Source organism: Pongo pygmaeus, chromosome X (assembly GCF_028885625.2).
Source record: "Pongo pygmaeus isolate AG05252 chromosome X, NHGRI_mPonPyg2-v2.0_pri, whole genome shotgun sequence".
Lineage (NCBI taxonomy): Eukaryota > Metazoa > Chordata > Mammalia > Primates > Hominidae > Pongo > Pongo pygmaeus.
The window spans coordinates 32,259,480-32,283,659 of NC_072396.2; the positions used below are offsets into that span (position 1 = coordinate 32,259,480).

General features: G+C 35.2%; 1 protein-coding gene across 4 annotated transcripts in view; it reads right to left on the reverse strand.

Moving 5' to 3' along the window:
* DMD (dystrophin) overlaps positions 1 to 24,180 on the reverse strand; it is a 2,105,574-nt gene that overhangs the window by 512,084 nt on the left and 1,569,310 nt on the right. For all 4 annotated transcript variants that reach the window (XM_054470954.2, XM_063660502.1, XM_054470953.2 and 1 more), the window contains exon 54: positions 21,247 to 21,401. In XM_054470954.2, coding sequence (XP_054326929.1) covers positions 21,247 to 21,401 — 155 coding nt within the window. The remainder of the gene's footprint in view (positions 1 to 21,246; positions 21,402 to 24,180) is intronic.

A 24,180-nucleotide genomic window follows, 5' to 3' on the forward strand; every position in this document is an offset into this window, starting at 1 on the left:
TATTATATGAATTAGGATTATGGGGTATGTGTGTATATATGTGTGAAAAGATAAAAGAAATTATTATTCCTTTGCTTATCATCTTCATCTGTCATCTACGAGATGTATTACAATAAATACTGAACTTTGAACTCGAGGCAAGCTTGAGGATTTGATTTAGAAAGAAGGCATTACAAGCATTAATCAAATATTTTAATTCTTATGAAATTATACAAAGTCATAGTACATACAATTTTGGCCTTCTCTAAATGATAAGCTAATAAATGTTGGTTAATGATACAGAGATTATCTGAATGTCTATGTATTTTGGGATATGTTTTACATAAAATTTCTAACATGAAAATAAAATACTTCATACATTGCTTTACTAGACATTTTACAGTGAAATAATAAATACATTTTAATAAAACCAGCTGAACAATGAATTAATTTCTCAAAGTGACTTAGTTTAAGTAGATTCTAAAAGAATTGCCCTTCTAATTGTAAACCTATTTTAATGGCTCAGATATGATTTACAAGACAAGATGTGGGATTACAAGTAGCTTGAGCTAATTAAAACTTAACAAAATAAAGATTTAAAGTTTCTTGCTTTCGTACTTTTAATTACCAGGGTGAAAAATTGCATTTAAAAGACCTAGATACTTTGAAATGTATTGATGGCCTCTTATAAGATCAATTAAAATTTATAAAGAACAGTCATAAATTTAGGATTTATTTTTTTCAATTAGAAGTACAACATGAAAGGAATGAATCTGAGGGTGCATCTGGTTTTAAGAATCCTCTGACTTATGAATATACCACTTACTATAGTCTGGATATTCATCATCATCATCACCATTCATCAACCGCAACTTACTGTAAATTATTTCAGGGTAAAGATTCACACCACAGTTCCTGGCAATTTAATAGATACTCAATAAATTTAATTAAAATCAATAAACCTACTATCGATAAGGTATACAGCTTCTAAAAATAAGGTCATAGGCCCTTGTTCTTAAAAAACTTAAAATTTTCTTGATGTGAATTTATTGAATAATAATTTATATTTATATAGAATTTTAAAGTTTAAACATTGCTTTCACATAAATTATTTCAGTTGAACCTCATAATAATTTGAAAATATTATCTTTGTTATAAAAAACTATTATTCAGTTATAACCAAGATGTTTAAAAACGAGAATGAACAATTCTATGCCCAAAATTGTGTTTTGCTTTGTAAATGTGCAGATATTCAATCTTTGGAATTTGTTTCTTTCATGAAATTTTATATTAGCCATGAAAGTGAAGGGGTGGACGATTTTACTGGGCAACACATTGTATTTAGCTGTCAATGACTGAGTTTCTGTTACGCTTCCACGAGAGTTAACAATTTTTTTTTTCTGAATTTTCAAAATGAGTGTCTGCAAAAAATGTTATTTCAATACTTTTTAGGTGTATTAAAGAAATAGACAGCATACAAATAATAACTTCTGTCAAAATTAACCTGTTATTTTGGCAAATGTTCAGACTGCCTATAAGTTTGATCCTGGTCTTCAGACATCAAGTACCAAAAGTGCCTCAAAACTCATCCTGTCCAGACACCCATTTGGCTTCTGTCACCCAAAATACTCCTGCCCTCCCTGCTTTTTATCACCCATAAGTTTGATGGGCCTCCTCTCTGTAGTTCTACTCATGTTCCGTCAAAAACATCCAGTGTGTCAGGGTTGAGAACAGAAGCTTGTGACATAGCACCAGAGATCTTCCATCACCACCTGACACTGGTCTATTAATCGACATCCTTTGCGTAAAATCATGAAGTGGCTTCTAAGCCATCCAATTTATCTTGCATCTAGCCAGTATTTCTCCAATTTATTCACAAGAATATAATGAAAGATTTTGTCAAATGCCCAGATGACAAATAGACTGCTGCATTTTACTTACCTACTTGTCTGAAAGTTTTTCAATATAAAACATTATTTTATCTCAATAATTTAGACAATAGGGATTTATCCCTGTATGCAGGTATATCTGTGTTGTTTTACTAAATTAGCTAATCTCTTCAATAAATGGGTTCATATTTCTCTTATAGCCTCCACGTAAGTTGCATTTAGCATTTTAAATGTCTTGGACAGCTACAATAATATCTCTTATAATTTTTACATAAAATTCAATTGCATTTATCAACAACTGGTTAGAGGGCGATTGATATAGCTACGTGAGGGGAAGGAGAATAGATGAGTGTTATCACCACCCTTTTATAGAGATCATGCCATTCAAGTGGTGAAAATAGACTATAATTGCAGTGATAATCACAGAATTTTAAAAGATTGGGCTAGACAATCTGGCAGGTCTGAAATGGTAATTTCATTTAGTCTTGTAAAAATGGCAACTGTATCACTCAGAAATAGGTTAGGTGCTCCGAAAATACTGCTATTTCATTAATTCACAAATCAGTATTTGTCTGGAAAGATATTTAACCAAATTACACAGATCACAAAAAAAGAGGCATCCTAGAAATTGAGGGAGGACATTTGACTATCACAGTGATTGAAGAGTGTTACTATAATAGCATTCTGTGGAGAGGGAATGAAGATGGTAGACTTCTTGTACAACGAAGAACTCTCCCAAGTCTGACAGCACTTTGGAATATCCCACTGGACATGCATGTATGTGGAAACCCTGTTTATAAACACCTAAACCTGGAACGTAACTCAATTTTACATGTAAACATAAGATATTTTCCTCACGGTTTTAAGACATTGAATTTTTCAGCCATGCAACTAACTGCCACAACAATCCAAGAAAAAATTTATTTCATGGTGTTAGGAATTTTGCCAAGAGTTGTTCAGCATTTTGGAAAATTACGCTATGGAGGACCAATGCCCCTCATGGTATTTGAGTCTCCATACAACACAATGGTGTCATTCTGCATTTGTTCATACTGCATTCATAGTCTCATGATCTAAAAACTTCACTTGTGTTCCAGTGTGATCCTGCATGAATAACTGCATACTAAAACACATATTATTTTATTATAAATGACTCTTATTTCTCTTTAAAATAGAGTCAGGACATCACTTAAACTATTGCCTGTATAAGTAGGGTATGTTGTCTACATATTTTGGCTTATAATAGTAAAGAAGGTATTACAAAGTATTTGCTATTTAAAAAAGAAAAGAGCGGTGGCATTGGGTCTCAGAAGTCTGAAAACCACCGGTACAGAGCCACTGGGGAATCTCAAGATAAAGTTTATTATACTGAAAATTAATAGAATTTGTCAGGAGAGAATGAGGATGTGTCCCCTCCCTGTGCATCCAATCTGTGATCCCTACAGCTCCATAGAGAATGAAATAGCATTTTAAAAATTGCTCTCTTCTACAACCAGCTGTGACTATCGGTGAACCAGAGGTCTACTTCATATACGAACCTGAATTAAAAACAGCCAGCCCTTGAGTCAGTTCAGAGCCCACATTCTTGATTACATTTGACACAATAATCATCATCATATCTTAAGACTCAAATCAGCCTGACAGTGCTCAACTCAGGGCTGCTTCTCCCAATTAGCTGAAAATTGCAGCCCAGCTCATCTCCTAGGGAATACGTTTACATTTACAATTTTGCTGTGGCAAAAAGGCAACAAACACGCTGGAAGGAGCAAATCAGCTTTTTAACTTTTACACTAACTATTTTAAGTTTACCTAAGTCTGGTAAACCTGTTTTGACAAGAATGACAACGAGGAAGCATTTTTTGTTATGATTTTTTAAAACTGCACAAAGTTTAAGATAACTAGAGTTTGGACTAGAAGGGGAAAATAAATACACAATGTGAATATTTTTACAAGTTACTTGTCAAATGAAAGCTTTCAGAAGAAACAGCCTTTCTTTGGTAAAGGGTGCATTAAAATAATTTGCAACTAATAGATAGGCACATGTAATTTGAAAACAAAAAGTTAATAAATGTCAAGGTCCTAGGAAATATTTTCCAATAATATACTAACACGATAACTCCATGTCCATGTGACATAGTGTTATTCTGTGTATCTGGTTCAAAATTATTTCTCTCCTATATTTCTGAGGGGTGGAATAACCAAGGACATTTTTGTGCATTTTGTTTCCTCAATTATGATACCTTTCTATGCAGATCAGGGCAGTTTGCACACACTACGGGAAAAATGGAAAGTGACAAGGTAACCGTACTTCATGGTGGCTGTGCTGAAGATCTGCTCAGATAACAGTGTCCTTATGTGCTACCTTCTAAGCGGATGACAGTGCAGACATGGAAGAGAAATATGCAGATGGGAAAACATGAATCTAGAAAAGTGGGAAAAATACTGAGGAGCAGGAGACCTGGAAAAGTAAGACAATTCTAGAGTGGGCTGAGATAGAAGACATGTTGTAACCACTGGGGATAGGAAAACATGTGAACAGGAACATGTATATAAGCTGACAGCGTGCAAGAGCTCACAGAAAGCAAATGCTAACAGTAATAGAGAAATACCACTGAGGCAGAGGTAGAGATAAAAAGAAATAAGGAGGGGCCGGCCGTGGTGGCTCACGCCTGTAATCCCAGCACTTTGGGAGGCCAAGGTGGGTGGATCACGAGGTCAGGAGTTCAAGACCAGCCTGGCCAAGATGGTTAAATCCTGTCTCTACTAAAAATACAAAAAAATTAGCAGGGCGTGGAGGTGGGTGCCTGTAATCCCAGCCACTCGGGAGGCTGAGGCAGAGAATTGCTTGAACCCAGGAGGGAGAGGTTGCAGTGAGCCGAGACCGCACCACTGCACTACAGCCTGGGCAACACAGCGAGACTCCGTCTCAAAAAAAAAAGGAATAAGGAGAGAGGCAAAGTTGAGGACAGGAGCACTGGGGAAATGACAGAAATAACGAATCAGAGAAAAGTGAGTAAGTGCAACATCTCTTTGAGTCTTGTTATTCCCAAACATCCCTATTCACCCAAAGATTAACATTTCCTACAAGGCACCATGTTATGAATATCCTTAACTCATGGATATCCCTCAAGAAGAAATATTTATTTTTCTTATGGTACAGTTACATACATTTGGGAATTAGAATGGATTTTTAATTGGTTTCTGATCTAAGTTTTAATCATTTTGCAGGAAAGAAGCCAGGGCTCTTACAACATATGAATACTTATCTATTATGTATAATGTCATTTAAGTGGATTTTGCCCCAAATCTTTGTGGATGTGCATAACTGAAGAAAAAGATAATGTTAATACTTCTCGGTAAATTAATTGACGGTTTCTCCTTTAAGATTAGTCAACAATCTGAGTACTATGAGCAACATTTCTATAGATTCTGTTCTCCTTTAGAAAACAAAATTCACATCTTCTGGTGTCAGAGAAATTAAATCTTTGAGAGTTCTTAATGTTTAGAAAAATAAAAATATCCTCACAAAAGTCAACATTCTTCAATATTATTGAGAAAAGAGTATACATTCACATTTTATTAAAACTACGGTCCACTGCTATAAGTGCCATGAAGTTAACATATACCTAGTAAAGTTTGTAAAAAATAATCAGAAATAAGCTTTAGTGAAAAAATCCACATATTGAATTTTGCTGTTTCTCACATTACCTTAAAGTGTTTTTCCAAATTCTAGCTTAGCCAAATCATAAGGAAACTGAAATAGAAATCCTTTGAGTGACTGCTACATACTTTAAATTATGGATATCATGTTGTAAAACATCTGGCTCATTCTTGTGCTGTCATGATTTTCCAAAATAAAACATTTGCTGTTTAGATGTTGTCATTTAAAAAGACCCTTAATGATTAGTCAACTGATTTGCTTTAGTTGATTTCAAAGTATATGCTAATTGACAACATTGATGATGACACAATACTTAAAAATCCCATACAAGTTGTCCACTGAACAATTTGGTCATTTCCTTATTCATTTCCTTATTAATGCTCACAGAAGCATAGTTATCATTTTTTTTTAGTAAGTCACAGAATGGGAATTAATTTATTTTAATCCAATGTTCCGTTTTCCTTATTTTGCTCTATCAGTTTTGTGAGACCAAAGAAATAAAGTTGACCACAGCAAAAGCAGTGCTGGGGAAGAGGCCAGTTTATAGGATAACTGCAATACATTTTACTTGGAAATATGTTTGAAGATCACCTGAAAGTTTAATTGACACAGGATGAGACAGCACATCTAGGAAAAATGAATGCCATTCAGACAATTGTTCTTCCGATTTTGATCTGACTATCTGTTCGCTTCGCGGTGTATATCAAATTGTTGAATTAAATTTCAAAAACATTACAGGTTTACAGGGAATCATTAGTTCCCCCAAGTAACTTTCTAGAGTTGACTGTAGCTCTTTTACTTCCCTGCTGTAATGACAGGAAACGTGGTCTGAATTTATTGCTATCTCCCACCTCTCTTAGAGACCATTGCTCATTTCACTCATCCATTTTCCTTCCTGAATAAATGTCAATAGGAAAAATTGGTTTTGATAAACTATATTTTATAGTTTGATAAACTATATATGTTTTCTTTTTCACCTTCTTATTGACAACATCTGTCCGATTATATTAGCAGGTTCCAGGACTAAGTTTAATAATTATTGTTAAGAGTTGTTGTAGGGAAAAAATGGTACTTCTTGCAGATATATTAGTAGTTGATAATATATGTAAAAATTTAGTGTTTGTGATAGGCACTTTTTTTAAATTTTTCATTTGAAAATATGAACATCATCCATTTCCCCATCTAATCATGTCTTTCCTGAAGCATATATTTTTAAAGTAGCTCTTAAAACTTGCAACATGTGATGCGGCTATAATTATTTTAATCTGCATGAAAAATAATATGATAAAAATTAAAGTATCCGTGTAATTTTGATGTTAGAACTAATAACATTGCACATTTGTTTTGTTAGTGAAATATATGCTCAAATGATATAAGAATAATATTAGGTAAATATGGAAAAGTAGTTTTATGAAGAATACATTTTTTAAAAATCTTAGTTCATCAATGCAGTCAAAGCAAATATAGAATTCTCTAGATTCTCCCATTAAATTATAACAGTATTCAGAATTCTTTCAATATATGGTGGAAGAAGCAAAAGCTGATATTAATAGAATATTATGTCTTTTCTCAGAAAAACATTGTACTTTCATAGAATGTAGACTCATATATATGTATATGGAGAATTTTGTTCACTGTGCTCAATATCTATTGCAGTATCTGGCAAAGAGTGAGTGCTTAATTTTTACTGAAGCACTTAATTAGAAAATGGCAAATATATGTCAGTATCAGTATTTTCACCATAGATACTTTCATTATATAGTAATCACAGTAGTGCATATATAACTGCCACTGTCTGATTCTGACTTGTACTTTCAAAGTTAGAATAATAAAGCTCTGCCAGGTAACCCATTTTCAAAAGCAAACTTTGGCAAAACTTTGGAATACAAAAAAGAAGATGGAGACAAACTTGCCTTTCCAGGAAGAATAGCAAAGATGTGGTGAGATGCCCTCTTAGAGCCAGGATGTTAATACGCTAATAAAAGTAGAAAAGACTTACTAGAACTATTTGAAATATTAAAAAGTAACACATCACTCTATGTGAGAAAATTCTCAAAAAATTACAGAACCTAACATCATATAAATGATGCTGCAATGTAAAAACACACACACACAAAGAAAAAGGAGACTGACAGCAAATACAAGAATTTCTGTGTCCGAATTAACACAAACTGGTGTTTTGAGCTTAGGAAAGTCACAGACTCTCTGTGCCTCAGTATCCTTATCTCAGTTATAAATATTTTGATATTGAAATTGGTGACTTCATAGGTTAACTCAGACCTATAAAATGTCATGTTCATTTAGAATATGGGACAGCAAATTGTAAAGATGTCTTTCCACCTGCTACTTGTTTGGCAAACAGTGCATATCCCAGGGAGCAGAACCCAGCCCAAGCAAGCTGTCCTACCATTATCAATGAAGGGCTTGAAGTCAAGAATGAGTCCCAAGCCACTGGTTTGCCAAGGAGTCTGCAAAATCTTGCTAGAACTTTGACTTTCATTTCTGGTTCTTGCAACTGCACTATTAAAGAACGTTGGCCTCTTCTTAGAGTAGACCAGGTCCGTCCATCAGGAATAGTTGCTAAGAGTTATGGGTTGGCCAGGGTTACTCTACATGAGAAGTGTATGGGGGTTTATTCACACACATCAAGTGCTTGGCTGGGCTTCTGGAATTGCCTACCTGTCAGGATAAGTTTTACTGTTGCCAGCAGCAACCTAGCAACTAGGCTAAAAGTAATCATTAGCGTGGTGTGGTTTATAGGTTTTGTGTGGGAAAAAAATCCTCAAAATTATGAGTTAGTTCCATTCTATTAAAATGTTGATGAAGACAGAGTGTCAAGGAGGGTTAATGGCATTTGTTTCAGGGAAAAGAAAAACATATTAGCAGATCCCAGCAATTTTAATAGACTCTATTGTCTATTGCCTCTATTGTTGATTGCTATCTGCTAAAATAGAGACTTTATTAAGTATAGCTTCTTTTACTGAAGATATCCCTGATTACTTCTGTGGATTTCTAAATAATTTCTCCTCCATCCTCCTTGTGGGAAGTCTCAGGGAAAAAAAAGATTCAATATGATTCAAATAGGCTCTGCCAGAGAATCAATCTCTATCCTCTCTCTGTCTCTATCTAGCTAGCTAATTAATCAATATTCCCAGAAAAAAAAGTCCTTAAACTTCTAACAGAATATGAGGTAAGAATAACAGCCTTGGAGGAGTCATAGAAAAAATGTTGGAATAGAGTCAAAATTCACATAACACAAATTCCCTTGGTTAGTATGGCAAATGTATAGGCTTATGCCTACGTGAAGAACTGAGCTAATGGCACTAGAGAATACTATTCAGGTAATTCACAGTGAGATGGTTTCCATTCAGTGGCCCGGCCTATATGCTGTGCTATCTATCTTACAAACACTTACTGAGTGCATGTTCTATGCACAGTATTGGACCGGATACTATCGTGTTGTATAAGATTCTTGAGAAATTGTTTTCATGGTCAAACTTTCAGAAGGGATGCATACTATATAGATTATCCTTTCCCCCCATGCTTTCATAAATGCACATACTTTGTTGATTCACCAAGCATGCACTGTAATAAAGGGTCTGATTACTCCTACAGGAAAGAAGTCTGTTTGCTTTAACTTGATATTACCTAATCATTTTTTTCATCCACAGAAACCTTTCTTGAGTTATTACTTATTAAGATACAATGGAACTAGTTCTTCCAAAACCCCATTTGGAAAAAGAAAACTCCCACTCTAGATGAGGAGTATGTGAAGATCAGGATGTTATACCATACAACCACCAAGGTATCACCAACCTGTTCCTAAATACTTCTACAACTTTACAAGGCAGCCTGTTCCATCTTTGGACAGCTTTATAACAATATTCCTCTCTCTATTAAGCTGTAATATACATTCTTAGGACTAGGTTATATGCTTAAATTTATTCAGCCTAAGATCCCCTTTGGCTTTCCTTTCCCACTGTTCTATCACATTGTGTTGTGTGTGTGTGTGTGTATAAAGAGAGAAGAGAAACAGAAGGAGATTATTGTTGCTAAAAACTCTATGTTATCTCCATATTTGGAATGTTTTTGGTTGGTGTAGGCAGTGGTTCTCAAACTTTAATATGCATAGAAATAGCTTGGAGGCCTGAAAGCTTGTTAAAACTTCCCCGAGTCCAATCCCCAGAGACTCTGATTTAGTTGGATGGAGTAGGACCTACAAATTTAAATTTCTAGTGAGCTCATAGGTGATACCAATGCTGCTAGTCAGAGGACCATACTTTGGGTAACACTGCGGTCTTGGGTACACTGTTGCTCTGCCAAGACCTCATGCCCTAGCTGGTTGGAATATTGACTACTAACAGCTCACAGCTGCCTTCCTCCCTGGAAATTGCCTTCAGCTATAGGTAACAATCTTACTCCAGTCTGCCCTCTCCCATGGGGTGACCCAGGACCATTAACTGTCTAGTATTGGGTTACAAAGGTCCAGATCCCTTGCTTCAATTCAGTGTGTCTCTAAAGGGCCCTGCAATTTCCAGAACTCCCCTGAAAATCTGATGAGGCCGCAACGCACTGCAGGCTTCACTGCACTTCTTCGTCTGTGCAATCTTGCCTATCTTACAGCCTTACACATGTATCTCATGGGAACACTCCTCCACAAACCTTTTGCACACAACTCTCTATCTTAGTCTATTTCCAGGGAACCCAGTCTAAGTTAGATGGGTTTTTTGTTTTACGTTTCTTTTGAACCCACACGTAGCACCTTGCATTTACATTACATCTTTCAATATTCAGCCTACCAGTCCAATTTGTTGAAAACTTTTTGGCTCCTGATACTCTTGTCTGCTATATTTGCTATTTCTCCCTGCTTTGTGGCATTGGCAAATTTGATAAGAATGTTATCTATGTCTTCATCCAAGCCACTGATGAAAATATTGAAAAGGACAGACCTGAGATTAGATTACTGGGAATAGCTGCCAGAAACCTCCTTCCAAGTTGATAGGTATCCATTAGACAGCAGTGAAGGGAGCATAGGCCTCAGAGTTGCAGATTTGGGATGGAACAACCGTTCTGTTTAAGCAGAGGTCAAAAGCTAGACTCACAGCTAAAGAGAACAATGCCATTTTAGCATTTCTATTTTAATAGGAAACTTAAGTATCACTTATATAACACATTTCAATAAAACATATCTTACTATAAAAACATAAAATCATAAATAATCATTATGAATTTATGATTATTAGTCATCTAATTTGTCCCAGCATGAAAACTGTATTTGGTCATTTCATGGAGGGTTTTTTCATTTATACATTTTAAAAAAGAGGTTGTGACAAAGTTGAAGTTCAACAGCTAACCCAACTTCACTAGGACATTTAAAATACTGGCAATATAAAAGAAAAAGACAATCCATCAGTAATTGTATGAGTGGCCATAAGTTTAAGCAATGTAGGTTATTATCTACAAAGGTGATTGAATTTGGTTCACCTGATTTGCTTTAATTGCTCTGTGGCATAAACACACTGACTGGACACAGAGTGATGTAATGAGTATCATAATTAGGAATTTGATAAAGCTAAGTGTGAAACTGACTATTAGAAGATATTTGAAACACACAACCACTGCTTTGAATGGGGAATTGATTTCCTAGTTAATTTAAATAATTTTCATCTCTTTCTATGAATACTGATGACAGACAGAATGACCACAGTATAAAACATTGGCTGGAAGAATGTCACTATGTACTTCAAGAAATTATTTTCCCCACTTTTTTATTGAAAAGATAACACCTGTCCATTTCCTTCCTGATAAAAATGTGGTAAGAATTTTTTAAATGAAAAAATAAAACTATCTGAAAATGCTTTTAACTGTTAATAAACAGGGAGTAAGTAAAATAAAAACAGGCAAAAATATATTTGCAAAAATATGATAGAAGGAACTGCTAAGAATGTTGAGAATGATTCTTTCTTTATTTGTAAATTTTTGATAGTTTCTACAATAAGAATCACTCGTACTAAAGGAAAGAAGTTATTTCAAAATATAGAAGAAACATCCAAACACAGAAAAATGGTAGATAAAATACCAAAATAGAAAATCAAAAAGGCACAATCTGGGCTTAGAAACAAGTTAAGTAGCTCTGTGTTTCAGAAATGCCACAAAAACACACAGTGGTGCACGGGGCTGTAGACGTAGGGCTTTTGGGGCCTGGGCTGGGAAGTAGGTAGCAGTAGCTAGGAGTTCAGATTCTGCTGGGCTCAAGAATCTATAAACACTCTATATAAGACAAAGGACCTGAGCCAGGCTCTTTGCTGCAATTAGTCAAGGATGATACCAGGTTTCCCTACTGGGTGAAAGGGGGCTGCAAAAAAAACAAAAAAAAAAACAAAAACACTGCTATTGATCACAACCTAGAACTGATTAAATGACATCCCTTTTTAGGGGGAAATTGGAAAGATTAGATTTCATAAAACTCATTAATACCTATATGTCCAAACATTTTTAATATAAGAAATCATTTGAATTAATGATTTATAGAAAGGAAACAGACCCCTATCATATACTGAATAAAGCCAAAGGATCCCAAAACTATACGATTTCTAGAACTGTACAGATAAAAATTAAGTCAAGTGATGATTATGTTCATTTATTAAAAAAAACTCAACTTTCTAAAAATAAATCTACCTAAATTCTATTTTTATTAAATGTTTTAAAGAAGTCTTTCTGAGAATGATACAGACAGAAATAAAATGAAAACATAAATATAATGGAAAAGTAACATGATGGGTATTGTAGCTAACATTACCGGTTCAATTAAACCAAATAAGAAAAGCTTTCTCCCATTTGCTTTAATATTTGATACTGTAATATTAAATTTATGAACAAAAACACAGTCTGTTGGTATCCTATAATTTTTTATTAGGAAACAATGGTAAGTTTTCTATAATACTATTGTTTTTCCTGGGAAAACTGATACATAGGAGCATTTCTAAGCATGTATTTTGGTGTGTTGGTTCAGCCCAGTTCAGGACTGTAGGACTGGGTTAGAATGAAAATGGCTACTTGGCTACATCACCAGGTAATTTTCCACACCAGTAAATCACCAATGACATGGTTCCAAATGTCTCCCTTTGTGTGCAATCCCTGCAAGCTAGAAACATTCTAATTACTTGAAAGGAGATGACATAAAATGAAGCAGGCTGTTACCACTATGAACCTTTTAGATCCATATGGATCATGACACTCCCTGGCCCGGAGCCCCAAGATTTCACATAATAGATGTTATATTACCCTACTGTAGAATGCAGAGAATTTTTTTTTTTTTTTTTTTTGAGACAAAGTCTTGCTCTGTCGCCCAGGCTGTAGTGCAGTGGCACAATCTCAGCTCACTTAAACCTCCGAAGAGTTCTTATGCTTCGTAATCAGTTGGGAAGATTTGGGTCTCAGCAATATAAAAATGGGATTGTCTTGTAACTATACACATGACTCTCTCCTGAAGAGCCGAAAGACACTTTTTCATACTGCTGAGTGTACCTAAAGGAGTTGATAATGGATTGAATTTTTTAACATACCAAATCCTCTCAGTCCTTAAAATGGACTAGAACGTGTATTTTGCATAAGAGGAATTTAAAACAGGGTATTCAAAATTGAGAGGGTTGAACTGGTGGCTTTGGGGTCATTTGTAGCTTTAAATTTAATTTAATTTTAAGAGATGGAGTCTCACTATGTCATCCAGGCTGGAGTACACTGGCATGATCATAGCTCACTGCAGCCTTGAACTGAACTCCTAGGTTCAAGAAATCCTCTTGCCTCAGCTTCCCAACTAGCTGGGACTACAAACTTGGCTTTTTTTTTTTTTATGTTTTGTAGAAATGGTATCTCACTATGTTGCCCAGGCTGGTCTCAAACTCTTGGCCTCTAGTGATCCTCCCACCCCCACCTCAGCCTCCCAAAGTGCTGGGATTATGGGTACATGTCCCGCCAGGAACTTTAATATTTTAAATAAAATGTGCCACATATATATTATGAGCAGCCCCCAATATAATAAAGGTTGTGTTTTAAACAAATATCCTGCTAGTATTCTATCACATTTTTGTACATAGCTTTGAAGGCAGCAAATCTTTATCGTTTAAATTTTTGGAAATAATCCAAAGCCATTCAGTGCCCAACATCTGATGAACTGTTTCACTCAATTTACAAACAATTATTGAGGACAATTACTCAGCAAATACAAGGTATGGCTATAAAATAATATAACAGTCTGCTGAGGATCATAAAACAGTCCTTAAGTAGTTCCAGAAAAGGAACTCTAAAATTGTACTGCCAAGGGACGGTATTTGTAGATACAGCATATAAGACTCTTATGAAATTCAAATGCTTGTCCCTCTCCTAAATAAACAAACAAATGAACAAGCAAAAATGTATAACACTATTTGCTTTTCTTCCCAGGAAAATGTTTTACTTTTTCATTTGTTTTTACTTTCAGAAAAATTTGAGAATGCTTTTGGAAACATGTCATACCTGTAAATATCATGCATCAAGTCTCAGGAGGGGAAAAAAAAGCACTGGAATCAAAGGGAAGCAAGAAGATTCATTTTAAGGAAGACAGATCCAAGGCTGGTGTGAATGTCAAATGAGTGTAAAGACTTGATAACTGGCAGAACAGAGAAAAGTTGGTTACAATCTCCCAGAAATCTACAAAGGATGAAGAGGCTTTAGGATGAGGTGACAATAGGGATAAAGAGAGGGAATTGTTTCTAGAGCAATTTTTGAAGTAGAATTCACAGAATTTGGAAGCCAATTTAATACATGTGTCAGTAGATTGGGAAAGAGAAATCAAGAGAAAGGTAGAAGGTAATTCTTAGATTTCCAGTTTTAGAGACTATTAAGTTAGACAATTACACTACACTGAAAACACAGAAAATTTAACTTTCTTTTAGGGGCAAGATAATGCATTCTACTTGACACATTTTGGAGCCTGTAGCATATGCAGGTGGTAATGTAGGTTAGGTGGCAGAAAGTACAGTTCTGGAGATCAGGAGAAGAGTGTAAGATGGAAGTTGACACTGAGGAGTCTTAATGTTAACTGAAGCCAACAGACAAAGCTACTCAAAATGTGCAGAGAGAAAGAAGAGAGACAATAAAGAATGGAACATCAACATTTAAAATTGCATTGAAAAAAGAGAACTTGCACTGGTCATTGTTACAACTCTCAACTTTGTATCTTGAGCTACTCCCTCTAACTTAACATTTGTATATCCAGCTATCTACTAGATGTATAATAGGCATTTCAAATGTAACATATCCACATCTTCCTCCCAAAATGTGTTACTCCTGGAGCCTTCCCCATCTCAGTAAATGATGACCCCATCTTCCCGTTGCTCAGGCTAAAAATTCTTGAGTCTTCTTGACTCTTTCTCTCACACCTAAATTTATTCCATTATAAAATCTGTTGTGCTCTGTACTCAAAATATAGTAGAATCCAACCACTCCTAACCACATTCACCTCTCCCATTCTGATCCCAGCCACAGTCATCTCTTGACTGAATTATGACAACAGTTTCCTGATGGTCTCACTACTTCTGTTTAGTCTGTTATAACAGAGGAGCCAGATAAGACAAAACATGTTACTCCTCCATTCAAAACCCTCCAATAACTCCCATCTCATTCAGATTAAAAGCTAAAGTCCACAGGCCTAAAAGACCAATATAATCAGATGCCAGTTACCCCTCTAAATTTATTGTCAACTACCTTCCTGCTCGCTTGATCCTTTTCTGCCTAACTGATCTCCCTTTTAAGGTTCCTTCAACATGCCAAGAATATTCCTGCTTTGGGGCATTTTAACTTATTAGGACTCTCCTGGACTACTTTTTCCCCCCCAGTTATACATATGGCCCACATCCTCAGGTCCTTTAGAATTTGCTTAAATGCCACCTTTTCAGTAAGACCTTTTTTGATTACCACATTTTCATGGCAGCACTCCTCTTCCACCCCCCTCTCTCTCTCCACTTGTTTTCCTCTTTATTCTTCCACACTGTGTGTATGACCATCTGACACATCATGTATTTAATTTTTATTTGTCAATGTCCGTCTTCCAACTTCTGCTTCCAAGAATATAAGCTTTATGAGGGTAGGGCTTTTCATTGCTCTATACCGAGTACCAATTACTGGGCCTACCTAGCACAAACTTCATACAAAATTATTTGTTGAGTAAGTAAATTAATTTTTATGATGTTGATGGCAGATGATATTTTACTGAGTTCGTACTACGCGCTAGGCATTGTGCCAAGCACCTCACAGTTATTATATGATTAGAGAAATAAGAGATTTTCAAGATAATATTGTTCTGGGAACCAAGGAGGATAAAGTTTTGATTAGCAGAGTTGACCAACAGTATCAATGTTAAAATGTAGTCAAGAAGACGGATGAATTAAAATACACTAATTAGCTATTACAAAGTCACTGATGATCTTAGTAAGTCCTTGTTTTCATAAAGTGGTGGTGCTGGGGAAGTGAGACTGGAGTGGGTCAAAGTATAACTAGTAGCTAAAGAACAGGAAACAGTAATGCCAACTACTGCCTAAAAATGGTATAGTAAGGAGAAGCAAGTACAGCTGGATAGAAAAAAATGATATACTAAAGAAGTTCTTTTGGGATGAGGGAGACTTGAGTATGTTGGCCTGCTAAAAGGGGAGGAGCAAAAAGAAAGAAGAAATTGAATATCCCAGAAAAAGAAAGTAGAATAATTACTAAAACAACATGTTGGAGAATGTAAAAGAGATCTAGTGTTTAACTAGAGTAGCTCCTTGCTACACACAAAATAGGGCTCAATTGTTTTCTCTTTTCTTGTTTCAATGAAGTGAAGAGGAGAAAGGACCTAGGAATAGAGAAGCGAAGAGTGACTTAGAAGTGCCTTCAAGGTTGTCAAAGACGGAGAAAACAGGTCAAAATTTTTTCAGATGATCAACTATTAATTTTGATCATTAAAATATAAAACATTATTATAAAGAACAGAGAATACTGAGATGTTATGGAAGAAAATGTGTTTGTATGTGTATGCATGCATATGCATATACACGTATATGTATATATGTACACACATACATGTACACATGTGTACATGCTGAATCTTTCTTAGAACCTAGAGGGATTTTTTTAGTATCTGGGAGCTTAGCTAAGGAACTTCTAGGCATGTTTAACCCTCTGATGCAAGGACCATCTCCTCTGCTTGATGAGTTTGTACCTGGCTAGTTGGCAGTTGTGGAAGCCCTCATACAGCTACAAGCAGACAATTCAGAGTTAATGCTTATTTCTTGTTTAAAGAGTGATCCTGGAATAGAAATAAGGAAATGAAATCTCATGACAGTGTCATCATAAAGTCATCAGCCAGATGGCAGTCCTTGAAATCTAATCCTTAGAGGCTTCTCACAATAATTTGTAATATCACATCTAATATTATCTTATTCACAAATTCATATCTATTCACAGAGATTGAAGACAAAGAAATGAACTTGCAGAGGCTCACATTTCTGGCTTTATATATTAACATGGACTCTATAAGGACTATGATAAGGAAAACAACATATTTTCCTACGTAGGTCACAACAATAATCTATGTTCAGATCTGGGTTTCTAAACTGTACAATTTAGTTGAGAAGCAGCCTTCTCTTTTTTCCATAAATAGATTAGTTCCTTTTAAGCATAAATGGCTATTTATATTTATTCTATATAAAGTGGCAAGTAAAAATGATCGTATCAAAAGCCACTGTAGAATTTGAAGACTCATCTGATGTATTAATAAACTTAACAGCAAAATATAAACATTAGTTTACTTTTTTATTATGTCTTGAAACTACAACATGGCAGTGTCTGATATCACAGCAAATTTCTTTCAAGTACATTTTATATCTTATTTAACTTTCAACAGTTTAAAACTAAAGATTTTATTACTAATTTAAATATTCTTCCAAGTGTATAAAAATTTTGCCTAGGTTTCTCGATATGACTGAAAGTCTCAGTGCAGGCAATGCACTAGTGTTTCATAGTAAAATGGTGTCTAACCTGAACTGTGAGAAATGATGTAATCAGAACGCTTTCCACAGAATCCCTCCTACCTAAAAAGCTATAGTTACAGAACTTTTTCAAAGATATGAGATATTTTTTCTCCATAACCCAAATATTGATATTATTAATCTTTCCTTTTTAAGATGAGTTTACTATAACAACAAAAGTGAAAATGCCATCCTGTCATAGTTGTAGTTTTTGAGACCAACACAAATACCATGGAATACTATGTAGCCATAAAAAAAGAATGAGATCATGTCCTTTGCAGGGATACAGATGGAGCTGGAGGCCATTGTCCTTATCAAACTAATACAGGAACAAAAAACCAAATACCCCATGTTCTCACTTATAAGTGGGAGCTAAATGATGAGAACACATGGACACACAGAGGGGAACAACACATGCTAGGGACTATTGGAGTGTGGAGGGTGGGAGGAGCGAGAGGATCAGGAAAATCAACTAATGGGTACCAGGATTAATACCTAGGTGATGAAATAATCTGTACAACAAACCCCCATGACACAAGTTTACCTATGTAACAAACCTGCACATGTACCCCTGGACTTAAAAGTTAAAAAATAAAAATAAAAATAAAAAAGAAAATGTATAAATAGAAAAAAATCGGGCAGAAACAAGTAAATGCATTACAATAAGCCACTGTGTAGAGACAAAACTTTTTATTTATAAATGGAGGCAATAAGATTTTTGAAGTAGCATAGTAAATAATTATTATAAATGTACCCTAAACTGCTTAACCCATTTATGCTTAAGGTTGCAATTTTTTGAATTTTTGCAATCAGACCTTGGTGATGACCTTGAACAGTAGAATATAAATAATTCCCACATGCTTAGTGTTCCAATAATGGAACACTAGGATAAATAGCTAAAGTGAACATAGACAAAGATGATCTAGAGCAGGACTATCAATAAAACTTTCTGTGATTGGTGGTTACCTGATGCTGGGAAGGGTAGGGAGTGAGGGGATGAACTTTATTTGATTTTGCAGGCTCAGAGACGGAGGGGAATTTGCCTCAGGATGAATTGTGCCTTGAGTCTCACCCATACCTAATTTATATTAGATTGCACTTTTGAGTTTATGCTGAAATAAGATTTTGGGGGCTTTGGGGATGAAATGAATGTATTTTGTCTTTGAGAAGAACATGAATTTTGGGGGGGAAAAAGGGGCAGAATGCTATGGTTTAATGTTTGTCCCTTCCCAAACTTAACGGTAAAATTTAATTGCCATTGCAACAGTAGTAAGCGTGACCTTTAAGAGGTGATTAGGACATGAAGGCTCTGCCCTCATGAACAGATTAGCATCATTATTGTGGGAGTGAGTTTCATATAAGGACAAGTTTGGCCCCATTTTTTCTCTCTTTTGCTCTTCCACCTTCCATCATGGAATCATGACACAACAAGAAGGCCCTTACCAGATTCCAGCCCCTTGATCTTGGACTTCCCAGCCTCCAGAACTATGAGCCAACAAATCCCTGTTCATTATAAATTACCCAGTCTGTGGTATTTTGTTACGGAAGCACAAAAGGGACTAAGACAAGGACAATAGAAGTAGGTTGCATTTGGAGAAAGAGATTGGAAGATGGCAAAGATGAGTTTAGCTTTGGACCTCTTCAATGTGAAGTTCCTGTGGGACATTAACATCGAAAGAAAGCAGTAAGATCTACATGTCTAAAACTCAAAAGATCATTCTCAGCTGGAATTATAGATGGGTAGTCATCAACAGACTGAAACTACACAAGTGAATGAATTCTTGCAGAGTACATGTGAAGTGAGAAAAGAACAGGGAAGAACTTTATAGACATTAGTCAGAAGTAGCTTGGCGAACTGCAGATTCTGTACAGGCTAAAAATGTGAGTTGGCTTCTAAAATTCTCATTTACTTTACCCATAGGGGAAGTAACTATATGCATTCCTTAGCTGATAGCTTTTTGGAACCAAGCCAAAAAATATAAACTGGAAGTCATTCCCAAGAAGAATCCAAAGACCTTAATAAAACAATTTTTTAAAAAACTGAGACAGTTGCTTGGGCCATCAAGGAGCATGAGAATGAAGAGAGGGGTCTGTCAGAAAGAGTAGTACAGATAGAATAGATCAGTGTCCTGAAGCTCTAGTTTCATACCATGAGCAAGCTTTTTTCTTGGCTCTTTAGTTTATATTCCCTAAACTCATCAAATTAATCTCTGACTTTAATTTGCTTTCCCAAAAAAACTTCTCTTTGAGAAGCAGATATTTCTCACTAAGATCTAATGGTTGACTCTCTGATACCAATTGATTCCATGTGAATAATTCTTCCTGAACCTAATCTGTCCCTGTTTAATTGAACACATACAAGATCTGTATTTTGAGAAGAAAGTCCAAGCCTTGCCATTGAGAAAAAGTAGTTACTATGAACTATGAGAATTTTTCCAAATATCAGTTCGATATTCAAGTTTGCCCTTTCTCCACCAGGGTCTTTTTCATAGGGCTCCAATTAAAACTTCCCAGCTTTAGGCTGAATCTTCTTTTCCATGGTCTTTTCCATCTATACACCTACTGTCTGGAATTCAGGATTAGAGTTGCTCGATTCCCCAGGGTCACTAGCTTAAAATTCAGCTTCACAGGAGTTTTTACTCTCTAATATCTAGCTCAGTTTCAAAATTTAGTTGGTCTCTTAATTTCCATATATCATTATCTCATTTCTCCTAAGACTTCCTGCTATTAGTTCAAAATCTGTTTTGGCCCCAATGGTGATTTTTACTTCTTGTTAAAAATCACCGAGCTTATCTTTTCAGTAATTGATGTCATATTTTGGAGCTCAATTATTTTTCACCGTGGTCTTCCTCATATTGTACGGGTACTATTTTTTTCAGCTTGCACAAGGTAATTGTACATTCTGCAAAGGGAGTCATCATTCAAAAAACATTTACTAGCTCCCTATTATATCATGTGGTTCAGGACCTGGGGATGTATCAAATAAGAAAGACAAAATCTCTGCCCTCATGGTATTTAGATTAATTTAAGGGACAAATATTTAACAATTAGTTACATAATTTATATTTTAATTTGTGATTGGAATAAATGCTAGCGAAAAAAGCACTAGAGATCAAGAGAGGTATAATAAGGATACAAGGCTTAGTTTGAGGAGATACTGCCTATAAGCGCTGTTGATTTCCATTGATATATAATGGGAAATGAAGTGATGAGTCATATTGCCCTCCACAGATTTTCCCATTGGGTGTGTGGAATGAGATACGAGGATGATACCATGGACAGATATAACTCCACCATGAATCCCAAAGTACTTATTTATCAGATAACAGGTAAGGCAGTGTGTGCCATGATGAGATAGAAAGATATTTCTTCGGATAGAGTTATCAAAGTAGACTGATAAACGGCTCTTCTAGCTATAAATCAGTATTTTGATTTTTGTTTAATCTCTTGGTTATGTCACTACTTTTGTGACAGCGGGCAAATGAGATCTTATGTTCCTCATTTTTAAAATAGAAGTCTGAGCCAAGTCCGTGAGTTTAGTTGGTATTTATCATCTTGAACCCTCCCAAGCTCCAGTTTAGCTGGATTGGAAAAACAAATCTTCATGGTCCATCCAGTTTCACCACCGCATTATTACGGCCAACAGTAATTTTAGAAATAATGTAATTCATACCTTTTATGAATGCTTCCCCAAGAGGCATTGATATTCTCTGTTATCATGTGGACTTTTCTGGTATCATCTGCAGAATAATCCCGGAGAAGTTTCAGGGCCAAGTCATTTGCAACATCTACATTTATCTGCCACTGGCGGAGGTCTTTGGCCAACTGCTATAGATTTTTATGAGAAAGAGAATGAATGTCAGTTTTTTTTAATGAAATCTCTAGTTGGAGTGTCTTAAAATACTTCGTAAACAGCTTCTGAATCCTCAGGTCAGAATACATATATTAGATTGCTTTTAACCTACCATATGATTTAGTCAATCATGACAGTATAAGGTAACCTACCTTTCAGGACAAACTTTTCAAATGCAGCATCTTGAGCAATAACCAGTATCAAGTATTTCAACTTAGTAGCAATTAATTGGCAATAAAGTGGGCTTAATTGTTTTTATCACAAGAGAAAAATAACTACAAAAATAAGCTCATATATAATTGTTGAATATGTGACATATAACAACATTTGAAGCAAAAAAAAAATCTCATACATTTCTTTCCCTCTTCATTAACTTGTTGAATTGTTTATGTAATTAGTGCCATCTACTGGCGTTCAACTAAACCTGCATACAGAAAATAGTGAACAACAAAAGAATAGTACTGTTATTCTAGTTATGAACTTTTTTGAAGGATCAAAATACTTTTAGAATATCCTACTTTAAAATTAGAATAAAAGTCAAAATATAAGAATCTCACTAAACCAAATCACCTACATTTTCTTCATTGTTTGTCTTTGGCAATTCAGTGTTTTCAAACTTGCTATCTCATCATTTGAAACATATTTCAAAGAAAGAAGTCGATTAATGGTAGGTTTTATCTCGAAGCATATCAACCTGAAATTTCTATTAAACATTTCTGAGAGTGCAGTGAGGAGGCTTCTAAGCATTAAGATAATACTAATTGTTAAGATAGTTATATCAAATTCAATAGGATGGGTTAAGTCATTGATAAATGGACAGAGGAATAGGAACAGGTAGTTCAAACAAGAGAAAGAGTAGGATGATTTTATTTAAAAAGAAAAAAGTTAACTTTCAAGTAATAAAAAATAGAGTATTAAGTTGAAAAGGTACAATTGGACACCAATTAAATTAACAAAAAATAAAACCCAAAGCTGAAAAGAACACTAAAACTAGCACATTCATGTATTACTGCTGGGGACAGTATCTATTAGGACAATTTGGCAATAGATACCAAGTGACATACAAATGCTTATTCCCATTGACTTAGTAGTCTCACTTTTGGTACTTTATCCTAATAAAATCTTCAAAAGAAGATCAATATACTATATGACTTAAAATCATCATTAACCAAAGCAGTAAAAAAATGAGAAACAGGCTGGGTGCGGTGGCTCATGCCTGTAATCCCAGCACTTAGGGAGGCCAAGGCAGGTGGATCACGAGGTCAGGAGTTCAAGACCAGTCTGGCCAAGATGGTGAAACACCATCTCTACTAAAAATACAAAAATTAGCCGAGCGTGCTGGCAGGCTCCTGTAATCCCAGCTACTCAGGAGGCTGAGGCAGAGAAGTGCTTGAACCCAGGAGGCAGAAGTTGCAGTGAGCCAAGATCGTGCCACTGCTCTCCAGCCTGGGCCTGGGCGACAGAGCAAGACTCCATCTCAAAAAAAAAAAAAAAAAAAAAAAAAAGAGAAACAATGTCAATGTCAATGTTTAATGCAGTGACATTAAAAGAACATAATACATCATTCCAATGGTCCAATATGTAGCAAATGTGTAGCAAATGTGTTCACTGTAAAAAGAACACAATTTTCTTGTGTAAAAAACAGAACACAATTTTTAACTACACTGTGTTTATCTCTAAGAATACATAATCATGAGCCGAACACGAAATGGAAGAAATTGAAAATAATGCTTCTGAGGAGAAAAATCATTTTTTTAAATATTTGTTCTTTTGCGTTAGTATGATATTTACAGAATAAAAATCAAACAGTATTCTTAGCATAATTTCAGCGTGTTTGGTGAACTCCTATTGAACATATACAATCTATATATAATGTAATTTCTCAGTTAACTAAAACATCCTAGAATCAAACCAAATGATAGTATTTACTGCATATAGCAAATAGATTCAGATTACCAAACTATTACCAGGAAGCTAATGCCAATATCACTGACTTTTGCTATGAAAGATCCAGATTACCAAACTATTACCAGGAAGCTAATGCCAGTATCACTGACTTTTGCTATGAAAGCAGAGGACAGTGTCTAAATGCACAGAGCACAGTTGCTGCTATTACAAAACAATTAACATTTATCCTCGTGGAATGCCTGCCTTTTCTTCCATACTCCTTTTATCAAGCATTACAGTTTCTATTCTCCACTTTTCAGATCCTCACGCTATTTGAAAGCCCTTCTGAGGGAACTTCTGCCAAAGGCTTGCCTTTTCTAGAAATATCCTAGGGTACAAAATTACCACTTCTTTCCTTCTCCTCCTCTCTTAAGCCAAACCTAAAGTGACAAAAGTAATGTATTCCAAGATATGAAAGAACATGTAATTGGCCCTTAGTATCCAGAGGGTGCTATTTGCATTTTAAAAGAAGAGCTTATTATCTCATCTATTAAATCGCTAATTAATAGCATAAACATCCACAAAACTGAGACCAAGAACTTGGACCTTTTTTCAAATGAATTCCTTTTATAAAAGACTGAATTGTTAACAAAATACTTATGATGGACCAATATCACAGCATATATGTAAAAGCTCAGGAATACAAAATAAAAACAAAATTTTTAGTAAATATATAATTAAAATCATTTATTTTACTCAAGCAAGTTAAATAACCTTGGAAGCCACCCATCACTCATAGGTTCCTATTTGAAAAGTCTAGATATAAGAGGTTATATATACTATTTGGATGGTTTCATGGGTATATGC